This window comes from Cryptomeria japonica, chromosome 3, assembly GCF_030272615.1.
Source record: "Cryptomeria japonica chromosome 3, Sugi_1.0, whole genome shotgun sequence".
Taxonomy (NCBI): Eukaryota; Viridiplantae; Streptophyta; class Pinopsida; order Cupressales; family Cupressaceae; genus Cryptomeria; species Cryptomeria japonica.
This window is the reverse complement of record NC_081407.1, coordinates 229,683,236-229,696,181: the sequence shown is the minus strand read 5'-3', so window position 1 is coordinate 229,696,181 and position 12,946 is coordinate 229,683,236. Positions and strand designations below refer to the sequence as shown.

Genomic DNA, 12,946 nt, shown 5'->3' with positions numbered 1-12,946 from the left:
TTGTCATATCCCTTTCCTTGCTAGACACTGGGGGAAAATCCCTTTGTCATGATTAATTGAAAGAGTTATCATTTTGCACTACTCGAGAGCTACAATATGTATATAGCTATAAAGTCTTGAAAAAATCCCTAAAAATCAAATAAAGCCTTGAAAAATCCATAAAAACAAATAATGTCCTGAAAAAATCAATAAAAAAAATTGAAAAATGACCTCAAATAACCCCCAAAACATTCATAAAATGTCTTGAAAAAATCACTAAAAATAAAAAATGTCTTGAAATAATTACAAAATAAAATTGTAATATGTCTTGGAAAAAGCACAAAAAAAAAACATTCAAGAACCCTAAAAATTTGAAAACATAAAAATCCAAAAACAATCACTTTCATTTTGCTAATAAATTGTCCCCTTTGTACAAATATTTGGGCAGACGTCGGACAAAAAGCACATAAAACATTGCACTTCATAAATCATGCATCAACAGATGAACTGTTCAACCAAACATGCATTCAAATTGATCAAACTTGTCCTATCAATCAACAATATAAACATAATCAGTCCTTTAACAACATCATGTGTTTCTTTCATTTGTTGCATTTTTAGTTAGGTCTTGTCAACATTATCATTATCAATTGTGATCTTTGATCATTATCAATATTATCATGTCAATTGGATATCATCAACCCTTCTCAATGTTGAATTAGGGTTTTGTCCTAATTAATCAACAATTTATCAATCTCTTATCAATTTGTGACCGATTTGTCATTGGTCTTTGGCCATTCGACCTTCATCAAGTTGACCTTTTATCAAGGTAACTACACAAAGATGGTGGTCAGAAAAGTGGACACACCCCCAAAAAACATGAAAAAACAACAAAACGCGCACGAGGTATTTCAAATTTAAAGAACCCCGTACACGTTTAGGTTCGTTTTGCCGAGCCTAACTAAAGCTAAATCGCGTACGAGGTTTAAAGTATACTAATCACTTATGCGATTTAAAGTATACTAACCGCGTACATGGTTTAGAAACTAAAACCCCGTATGTGGTTTAGAAACTAAAAACCCTGTACGTGGTTTAAAAACTAAAAACCTCGTATGTGGTTTTAGTTTGTAAATCACATACGCATTTTTCTATCAATAAAATGCAATTCATTTAGCATTCCATTAGGTTTTTTGGTAGGATATATACATAAAATATAACATTTAAGTATATACTTTAAGATATATTTTATGTATATATTGTCAAGATGTTTGAGAGTGGTTCCAGATCTCTAAGAGTTATAATGCAAATTCTAGTTTTTTGAGTATTTTTATAAATTTCAGACTTAGTCAAATTTCAATAATCAGCATGCTCATATCAATATTATCTCTCTCGTCTCTTCCCTACATTCCCCCTCTCTCTTCCTTAACCCTTACCTTTTTGTCTCTTAGGCATCTCCCTCTCAACTTTCTTCCCTTTCTCAAGTATCTCCTCCTCTCTACTTTCTTCCCTCTCTCGGGTATCTCTCCCTCTCTTTCTCATCTCCCTCACCCTTTTTCTCTCTTTCATCTATCCCTCTCTTAAATATCTATATCTCTCAATCTCTACCCCTCTCTCTAGTGTCTCTCTCTCTCTCTCATTCTCTCCCTCTCCCTCCCCTCCCTTTCTCTTCCTTTGTCAAGTATTTCTTTCCCTCTAACTCTCTTCCTCGCTCCCCTTCTCGCTTCATTTCTCTTTCTATCAAGTCTTCGGCTATCAACCTCTCTCTCTCTCTCTCTCTCTCTCTCTCTCTCTCTCTCTCTCTCTCCCAATCCCTTTATCCACCTCTTAGATCTCTCTATATCTCCCCCCCTCTCTCTCTCTCTCATTGAGTCCCCTTCTCTGTGTCACTCTCTCTCTCTCTCTCTCTCTCTCTCTCTCTCTCTCTCTCTCTCTCCCCCTCTATTTTTCTCTCTCTTTCTTTCTCCATCTCTCTCTCCCCTCCCTTTCCCTTTCTCTATCTTTGTCTCCCCCCCCCTCTCTCTCTCTCTCTCCCCATCTCTCTTTCTCTCATTTATCTCTTGTCTCTCCCTCTCAGTCTCTATCTCTCTATCTCACTCTCCTCCTCTCTTAGGTGTATCTCTCTCCCATTCCCTCCCTCTCCTCCCCCTCTCTCCCTCTCTAGGGTCATATGGTATTCTTAGGGGTCATATGGTATCCTAGATATCCATGCATATGTCCTAATGGGTCATAAGATACCAAATTACTCCTTAGGACACCATATGACCCATAACAACACATAAGAGGTCATATGTAGTCCTAAGGGGTCATAGGACACCATATGACCCATAATGACACCAAATAATGTCATAAGGGGTTATAGAACACTATATGACCTCTTAGGACACCATACGGCCCATAATGACACCATATAGAGTCCTAAGGGGTCAAATGGTTTCCTAAGGGGTTGTAGGAGAGCCTGAACTTGGAGGACACCATTTTGTGTTTTTCCATGTCATATGGTATTCTTAGGGGTCATATGGTATCTTTTTTGTGTTTTTTCATGTCATATGGTATCCTAGGTATCCATGCATGTGTCCTAAGGGTTCATAGGACACCATATGACCCATAATGACACATAAGAGGTCATATGGAGTCCTAAGGGGTCATAGGACACCATATGACCCCTTAGTACACCATATGATCAATAATCACACCAAATAGTGTCCTAAGGGGTCATAAAACACTATATGACCTCTTAGGACACCATATGACCCATAACGACACCATATGGAATCCTAAGGGGTCGTAGGAGACCATATGATCCCTTAGGACACCATATGACCCCTAATGATACCATATAGTGTCCTAAGGGGTCATAAGGTGTCCTAGGGGTGACAGGACACCATAAGACACATAATGACACCATATGGTGTCCTAAGGGGTCATAGAACACCATATGACCCTTAGAACACAATATTAGCCCTAACAATATCTAAGGGGTCATAGGGTGTCACAAGGGGTCATATGACACTATATGATCCCTTAGCACACCATAGGACGTATAATGACACCAAATAGTGTCCTAAGGGGTCATAGAACACCATATGACCCTTTAGGACACCATATGGTGTTGTTATGGGTCGTATGGTGTCATGAGGGATCATATGGCATCCTATGACCCCTTAGGACACCATATAGTGTCGTTATAGATTGTATGGTATCTTAAGGGGTCATATGGTGTCCTAAGGGGTTATAGGACACCATATAACCTCTTAGGAAACAATATGACCTCTAATGACACCTAAGGGGTCATAGAACACCATATGACCGTTTAGGACACCACACAACCCAGAACGACACCATGTGGAATCCTAAGGGGTCATATGGTGTCCTAAGGGATCATAGAACACCACATGACCCCTTAGGATACCATATGACCCATAAAGACACCTAAGGGGTCATATGGAGTCCTAAGGGGTCATACGACACGATATGACCCCTTATACATAATACGACCCATAAAGATTATCCAACCAATACATCCACATGATCCAAAGAAACCAATACGTTCATCTTATTCAAACATTATACTTTATATCCTATCTTCTTTAAAGAAAAAAAAGAAAACCGACCACCTTGTCAATATTCTTATCACTTCATCTATATGCAAACAAAAAGAAGATATATTGGAGGGAGAGGAAGAGAGAGAGAGAGAGGCACCTTGTATGCGCTTGAGAGGGGGAGAGAGGGAGACAATACACATACACACACACATGTGTGTATATATACTTAATATATTATATATTATTATATACATATATATATATATAAATATTATATATTTTTATATTATATATAAATTATATATTATATGTATCTACACATATTATGTATACAATGTCATATTATACACACTCCCAAAATTTAAACAAAGTTAGCACGTACGCACTATATATAGTAAAAATAGCACGTATGTGCTTTTTATAATAAAAATTACGTGTACGTGCTTTTTATAGTTAAGATAGCGCACACGCGCTTCTTACACCATAAGTACCCTATATGCACTTTTTATACCATAGGTACCTCGTACGCGCTTTTGACTGTTTAGGCTTGGAAATAGGTTTGGATGACAAAGCTACAGTTTTGAAGTTTGATTTCCCTCCATTTCCCTCCTTTTTGATGTGTTTTATTTTATCAACTTGGTTTCTCGACTTTGTCATCATCAGGTTTACACTTCATCAAGTGGGTATTTCTAAAATTGCCACCATATTTTCACCCATCTTCTTAGCTTTCTAACCATATAATTTCTTTTAAATTTGAACAACAACGTATTATTATTGAATTTCTTTTACCAATGTCTCCATAGTTTACAAAGACATACGTGCACAATTTTTTTAATAACTTTTGATATACTTATCCAAATTTTTAAAAAATTATATATTATTGTAGTGCACTTGCTTCTTTACAATTTAAAAAAAAATTTATTTTTGATTTTTTTAGTGCAACTTATGCTTCACACACAAACAAGTACCTAATTTTCAGGATGTGCTTGATTGGAAAAATCATAAAAAAAAAATACTCAATAAAAAATTACAAAAAAATACACATATTCTAGTGCTCACTCTTAAATATCTTTCTCTCAAATAATTTGTCAAAATACAAAATATAACTATGACTTTTTTGATGCGCATGTCAGAGACTGTTATGTTTTTTCTGAAAAAATCAGGGTCTGTTTTTCGTGCATGAAGGATTTGACCCCCTTAATCTTATCCAATTTTGAAAAAGTTTATTAGTTTAGAAACTAGATTCAAAGTACTACAATATTTGTTGTTTGATTATCTTGATATCTTGAGTGGATGACTTTCAAATTTTGCCTCCAAGTTCACCTAATTTCAGAAAAAAAAAGTGTCCACTTATACCCCCCTTTTTGACCACCATCTTTGTGCACTTACCCATCAATATTTGACCAATTTGTCATCGATCTCAATCAATCATCATTTCTCGTCAATTTGGATCGATTAGTCATTGGTCATCATCAATTTGCATCTATCAATTTCATCATTGTCAATCTTGATCAATTTATCATTGATCTTTATCAATCAACATTGACACTTTATCAATTATCCAATTTTTATCATTAAATCATGATCAAATCGACCCTATATCAATTATCTTTTGTCATGACCTAATTATTGTCCTTGCATTTCTAATTCATTTAATCCTATTTGTAATTTTCCGTCTAGGTTAAATAATTTATTCATTTATCCTAAGTCTTCTTGTCACAATTAGATATTTATTTAATTGGCTAATTAATTCCCCCTCTTTTGTGAATAATTAATGAATGAAAAATTATTTATTAATTCACCTAATTTACTAATTTCCTAATTTCTCATTCATCATTTCCACCTATTTTCCAACTCATTATCTCTCTCAAGTGGCTCTTTTGTGCTTTAATTTGGAATCATGTTTCCTTATTCGTCATGAGTTTTGATATGGCATCTTATCCTAATATTAGATTTGATGGCTAGTCTTATCCTCTTGCATGGAAAATGTGCAATGACATTTCTTTCTAAATTTGATTTTCCCCATTTTTTAATCCAATTACATCTAATATCGATTTCTTGCTAAGTGTTGTCCTCTCTCCAATTTTTCTATAAATTGGATGCATTTCTCATCAAAATCAACCACATTTTCAAGTATCCTCGTGTTGTCGAAATCAATCTTGCTTTCTTGCTTATTGCACTCATAGGTGAGATCCACAAAACAAGCTATTTGGAGGAGAAAGAAAGTCAATGGAGGTCAATGAAGGAAACACCTTGCGATGGTTTGCGTATTAATTTTAGCTTTCATCCTTTCATTGAATGTATTAGGATAAATTTTCATAGCTTGTTAGCTTTTGTGGTTGGCTAATGTTAGGCTTTGAATCATTTGTTTGAATTCCTACAGGTCGAACTAAGTCTGACCGAACTTAGTCCAACCAAATTGAGTTTGGTCGAACTAAGTCCGACCGAACTATTTACCTACCATGTGGCATGAATGTAGCGAATGGAACCAATAGTTTGATTGAATTGAGTTCGGCCGAACTCAGTTCAGTTGAACTATTGGTGCCATAATTTGGGTTTTTTGTGCCATAATCTAGGTTTTTTGTGAGCACCGGAACACAAAAGGTCCTCATCAAAATAATTCAAAATAGTTCGGCTGAACTAAGTTTGGTCGGACTGAGTTCGACCAAACTCAACTATGTGGCAGGTGATGTGGCAACCAGATCACTCATTTTGTCTCATTTCTGAAACTTTTCACTTCTTGCTCAATTTTTCTTTAGGCAGAATGATTTTTTACAAAAATAAAAAATTACCCTTTTGTAGAGCTTGAAGTCACGAACCTAGAAATATATATATTTTTAATATAATAATTATTTTTTCTCTTCTTATCCTGATGATGGATCATGGAGTGTGATCCGAAACATTGATTGAAAAATCTTACACACAATTTAATCCAGAAACAACTTTTGATTTATTCAAAATTTTGTTGTCAAAATCCTCTCCTCCTAAAATATGTATCACCAACCATTGCTTTAACCTCAAAAAACCCTTCCTCAATTATCAATAAAGACACATCAAAGGTCCTTCCACCAAGATCAAAGATGAAAACCTTCTTATCCAAACCATAAGAAATGGAAGTCGTGATCGTCTCATTAGTAATTCTCATTAAATTAAACCCTAAAATGATGCCATCATCCTTGGTGGCTTGCAACTATAAGTTGTTAAAGTGTGTCGAAACAGTAATAACGTCGTCCTTAACCATTTATCCTAGATAAGCGTCAACAATCTCTTTCATCTTGATGAGAACTAGGGAAGAAATCTCCTCTACCAAAAACTACTTCTCCTTACCTTTAAACATTACTTTAATCGACATCTTCTCATTGGGGCCTACAACGACCTTGAAAGACTTGAACTTCATGTCATTCTACACTGTCTTTTCTAGATCCATTTGATCTACAAGTATTCCACTAAGACAATTTTATCACAAGAGAAATTAACCACTTTACTCCCTTAATCTTAGAAAACTTTAACCTTCCTCTAGTCAATAAAGGAACAAGATTCATTTGCTCTTTCTAGTTCCTCTCCTCCTCTGTTAAATTATCAAAATTATCATCTTAAGATTCTTCTTTGCAATTTTCTAGCATGACCTAAACTGCCTCTTTTTCCTTTTCCTTTGTTGCATTAGAAATTTGTCGCCTTATTACTTCAACCTCTACCACCATTCCCTAGCTTGTAATCTTTTGCATTACTATTTTTATTAGAAGTAGTCCCTCTTCTCTTGTGAGGTCCCCTACCAACACCTCTTGCCTCAAGGTTGGATCTTTCAGAACCCAAATTGCTTTGCCATCATATTAGGATCCATTCTCGTCCAAATCAATCCACAACTCACTATTAGATCTTCCCTCATCTTCTAATACAAATATTGGTGAATCTACATCTCCTTCAACCTTAACAGCCACAATATTAATCATTTCCAAAGCACTTTTTATTTCTCACATTTGTTGCAAATACTCCATTTCAGTGCCAAAAGTTGTTGGGTTTTTATCAAATTCCAATGTGCTAAGGAATTTATTAATGATTGAATCAACTACATCATCTAAATTGCCCATCTCACATGAAGCCTCAATTAAGGCTTTCTCCAGGTAATTGGCATGAATATTCTCTCTCTCATAGTTCTCCAAAGGCCTCTTCTAAGTAGCCAAGGCCTCACACAATGATAGAGACCGTGTAGACAATGTAAGAGTCAATGTGGGATGAACAACTTCCACTTCAATGTGACTCTCTAGACTATATACAAGGTACCTAATTTTCTACCCCATGCAATTACTAAGGCCCCTTTTGTTACTTTCCATCTATTGAATTCACAAGTGACTTTCACATCCTGGAGAATGCAATTGTCCAGCTAAAATTAAATTTTGTTTGAGCTGCGGAACATATCTAACACTCCATAGCAATCTACTATAATTTCTATTTGTTAATTTTAATAAAACATTCTCTTTGCCAATAATATAACAAGATTTATTATTTCCAAAGAAAAACCTTACTGAAGTCACACTTTATAGAACAAAGTGACATGAAACAATGTTTCTGAATCAAGAACTTGACATTGGTTGTAGTTTCTTATGTGGTTAGAATAAGAACACCCGCATTTTATATTATGCAACATTTTCTCCATCTTCTCTTGGTTGATTTTCAATTTTCTTATAAGATTAGCAATTCTTCTAGATGTGGCCTTGCTTGCCACAATACCGACAACCAATATCTTTACCTCCAAACTTGGATTTTGATATTCCTTGTGATTTCTCATGACCTCTTGGACTCTTCTCTCTTTCTTTTGATCTTCCCCTATCTTCTACATTCAAAACTCGTTGTTGGAGCCTCACTTGTTGTCTTCCTTTACATTTCTTCACTTAGAATTACACCAACAACATCATCAAATTTCAATGTCTTTGAACCAAAAACAGAGTTACTGACTACCATAACCAAGCAATTCTAGATTTTTGGAAAAGAAAAGAAAATTAAGAGAGCCTAAACTCTTCATCAAAATTTATTTTAATAGAAGATAACTGATCGGTAACTATATTAAATTCATTTATATGGTCCGCTACAAAACCACCTTAAACCATTTTCATATCAAACAACTGCTTCATTTGAAATACCTTATTTGGTGTTGAGGGCTATTCATACAACTTATTTAATACACTCATCAAATCAGCAATTTTTGTTGCTTTAGAAATGTCAAATGCCACAGATGGGGATAAGAAGAACTAAATGACTCTCAATGCTTTTCTATATATAATATCCCAATTTTCATCTAACATAGCTACTGCTTTCTGTGTTTTACCATGTAATGGTCGCCACAAATATTTCTGGTATAAAAAATCCTCCATCTGCATTTTCCATAATTGATGGTTATGGCCATTGAACCTTTCGGCATTTCCTAATTCAGACAACATTGCTCCTACTCAAACTTGAATCTCTCCAACCAAATGATCAAACACCGCTGCTCTAATATCAATTGTTCAAAAAAAAAGAGAAGATAAAACAATTAGAAATAAACAAAATTCAACAAGACACAAAAAAACAAATTTATAATGGTTCACCAATATGACTACGTCCACTTCGATGTATGGAAAAACTCTTTAGCTATGCAATGCTATAACCAACACTTATAATATAAGAGTATGTCCATATTAATGTGTGTAAGATTAATAAAGGTCCTCTCCGACGCTTGTTCTCTATTCATATATATGCCTAAAACATCATTATTCATGTATATGCTCTGTATATTTTATCACTTGCATGTGTACACCATTCCTCTTAAGTTTCAGCTTTATATTTCTTCTATTATATTTATTCTTTCATACCATTTACAGCGAATATAGTCGACCTTGAATTTCAGAAAAGGTAAAACACCAAAGGTTATGGTGATCTACCATGTACATCATGATAAATTGCAATTAAGATAAACTCCGGTGTATTCAATTCAAATGAAATATTTTGTATAACGAATCCCATAACTGTAATTAGTACTCATACAATTTTTTTAAGCCAATTAAAGTTTGCATGTATGTAAGCTGCTGCTTTTTTATTATTGCATAAATTAATATGAAAACAATTCAAAAATGTGTTAGGAGGTTGTATCTGATAGATTAAAAGAAATAAAAATGGGAGAAACAATGCCATAAACACAAACCTCACACCTTACCCTGAAGGATTGTTGACAAGCATGTCATAAACATCTTAAAATCCACTTAGTCTACTGTTCTAATATCATAAATCCAGAGGCCTTCAACAAATTTATAGGGCAACCATTACAATGCTACCCAACTTAGAAATATCTCAAATACTTACTTTCGGTTGTGCAAGATATTTACGGCCAAGTTGAAAATCAAATATTCTTGGATTGCACAGTGCACTATTTATTGGTGCCTTACAATGACATCACACCATTCAAGAGGCTTGAAATCCCCAGAACTGATTTTGTCATTCTGTTCCTTCTCAATCTTTCTGCAATGATGAATGCCAGCTCTAGTGACTGTGAAGCATTTAACCTGGGATCACAGTGTGTACGGTATCTAGAATGTAAATCATCTAATGTTACAACCCTTGATCCTCCAATGCATTCAGTAACATTCTGCCCAGTCATTTCTAAGTGAATACCACCAGGGTGACTACCTTCTTCATCATGTACATCAAAGAATGCCTTGACCTCAGCCTGTCAACATTCGTTTAAAAAATTATGAGTAAAGCCACTTTTCAGCTTCACATGATAGTCCCTAGCTTCTGCAGCCCTTGAATAGGAAAATAACATGAGATCCATCATAAAATTAAATTCAACTTCTTACCCGAATTGCATCAAATGGCCTTGTTTTCAACCCAGATGGTGCCTTGATTGTGTTCCCATGCATAGGATCACTAACCCATGTTACTATCAGAGCAGCCTGGCGAACTGCCCTAATCAAATGAGGCAGTTTTACTCTCAACTTTTCAGCTCCCATTCTCACAATTATGGTCAATCTGCCAGGTTTGTTGTGAGGATTCAAGATCTCACATACTTTAACCAACTCAGCTGGGTCCATTTGATCACTAGCCTGTCAAGAAAAATATATCAGATCTATAAAAAGACCTAAGGTATAAAGGCTCCTTATCCTTGACTACAAAATTCATAGAAATCATTTTGTACACATAAAACATGTTAAATAAGACTACCAAAAGTACTTATACTATAGTTTTGGCCATTCCTCTATAAATATGCTATATTAAAATTACCACTTATTTGAGAGTCAAGATAAATGCCGCAAAGAATCAGAAATAGGTGTTAGGTGTCTCTGAAAGCAGAAGTATTGAAAACAGGGAAGACTTGGGTGAAGAAATGACACAGATTTGAGGGAAATTTCCACAGTAAATGAGCTAATAGCAGGAAAAGACAGAATCATCAACCCAAAAGGTAAAAATAAAACTAACATTGAAACATACTCTCTTCCGTTTGCCCAAGGCATAATTTTCAAAAGTTTATATGGTGGACGACTAGTACCCAGCTTCCTGAGAACCATTACAAGAATTCAATGATTTATAATTTAAATAGTAAAGGTGGTAACACAGAATGTGGCAAAGGTATAAATACCTTCAAACCAAGAGGATTGGCAACACCTCTAAGAAATTCAAGATGAGCTCCATCAAGTTGCCGAGTTCGCTCTCCCATCCATAACATATGACCAGAGCAATCATACCAGAGCCCAGAAGTTGAATCCTCTCTTGCCATAGATTGCTCAAATGGTAGAAGCAAGCACTCGTGTGATGTCCAGAATTCTGTGGTGTTCATGATTGGGTGGTCAACTGTAAGCCCACAGGACGACATGAATCCAAGAGCTTCATCTATCCGATGAGCAAGCTCAAGATATCTGTGACAGAGAAATTTATACTCTCAAAATTGATAATTTAATATCAATTATGAAGTTCTGCCGTGAAAAATCTGCAAGGCCTGACAGTACTCTTACCTTTCACCTTGCTCATTGTGGGATGTAAAGTCCAAATTCCACTGAGTAAGTCGCTGCATTGCTGCATAGCCTCCTGTTGCAAAAGCACGAAGAAGGTTAAGGGTTGAAGCTGCCTGGCAATATGCACGCACCATCCTCTCAGGATCAGGTTGACGAGACTCTAAATCAGATCCACCACCATTTATAATGTCTCCCCGATAGATTGGAAGTTTGATGCCATTAACCACTTCAAAATCCCCAGACCGGGGCTTTGCAAACTGCCCAGCCATGCGTCCCACCTGCAGTGACAATCAATATCAATGAATAACAATTAAAATTTATGTATAGAGTAATATATTTGCATCAATTATCGCAATCCAATATCAATAAAGATTAAAGCACAGATTAAGGGTAAATAGAAATTATTTTGTGCAATGCAAGCCTGAGGAATATGTTTGAGTAATTTTTTTTTAAAATTTAGAAACAAATGAATGAATGTTTCTAATAATGTCTACAAGGGTAACAGTCTATGGGATCCATGGATAATCAGCAAATTGGACTACAAAGAAGAAACCAGCAATCCCTGTCTACATAATTTCTTTTTCTTTCTTTCTGTATCTTGGATCTTCTACTTTAATCAAAAAGTTGTCAAATTTTATTATTCTTTCTTCCTTCAACAAATTAATCCAGGTGCTCACGTTGAGATAGTGCTCACTTTGAGTATCTCAATGTAATTGATCCAAATAATAATGTAATGAGAACATAATTTAAATAAAAATATTACCTTGATTATAGGCATTTGGCCTCCAAACATAAGTACAACAGACATCTGCAAGAGCACCCTGAATGTATCCCTAATGTTGTTTGCATTGAACTCTTTGAAGCTCTCTGCACAATCTCCTCCCTGCAGGAGAAAAGCCTTTCCCAGAGCAGCATCTCCTAGTCTCTCCTCCAGTTTCCTGGCTTCCCCTGCAAAAACAAGTGGAGGAAATGTCTCCAAGAGCTTTGTGGTGGATTCCAACTCTGTAGGATCAGAATACTTGGGCAGCTGAATAACCTTCTTGTATTTCCAGCTATCAGGCTTCCACTCAGTGGATTTCACAGAAACTGCCGAACATTTAATTTGACATCCAGATGCCTGTGCAATGACCTTCTTATTCTTCTCGGCCCTTTGTAATGCAGAGCTGGTTGTTTGAATGAAATCGCTACTATTAAGTTTCCTTAATTCGGATGGAGTTGTCATCTGTGGAACAACTGCAAGAGCCATTTCGATATTTGTTTGACAAGGCTCACGGTTCAAATCCCAACCAAATTTTATGAGGATGCCCAAGCTAAAAGCTCCGGCCCACGAATTTTATAGCATACTGAAACTGAAAATCCTCAATGTACTGTCAAGGTCTAACTTAACTTAACCCAGGCTAGGTCAATAAGTACTATTAATGGCGTCTGCAAGGCTGCAAGCATTCG

The 12,946-nt window shown here is 35.7% G+C and overlaps 1 protein-coding gene across 1 annotated transcript; it reads right to left on the bottom strand.

The window, feature by feature from the left end:
* Positions 1–9,758: 9,758 nt before the first annotated feature.
* Positions 9,759–12,746, bottom strand: LOC131045083 (phospho-2-dehydro-3-deoxyheptonate aldolase 1, chloroplastic). Its single transcript, XM_057978603.2, has 5 exons — positions 12,264–12,746; positions 11,501–11,778; positions 11,128–11,404; positions 10,349–10,594; positions 9,759–10,218 (listed from the first exon to the last, which is right to left on the bottom strand). Exons 1-5 carry the CDS (start codon positions 12,744–12,746, stop codon positions 9,934–9,936), a joined length of 1,569 nt encoding a protein of 522 aa, XP_057834586.2. The 3' UTR covers positions 9,759–9,933.
* Positions 12,747–12,946: the final 200 nt, after the last annotated feature.

Coding starts and splice junctions, on each gene's coding strand:
- LOC131045083 (XM_057978603.2), bottom strand. CDS start 12,746: ATGGCTCTTGCAGTTGTTCCACAGATGACAACTCCATCCGAATTAAGG. Junction 10,595..11,127: donor CCAATCCTCTTGGTTTGAAG/GTATTTATACCT, acceptor TTTTCTTGACAG/GCTAGTGATCAAATGGACCC. Junction 10,219..10,348: donor GGCCATTTGATGCAATTCGG/GTAAGAAGTTGA, acceptor GAATGTTGACAG/GCTGAGGTCAAGGCATTCTT.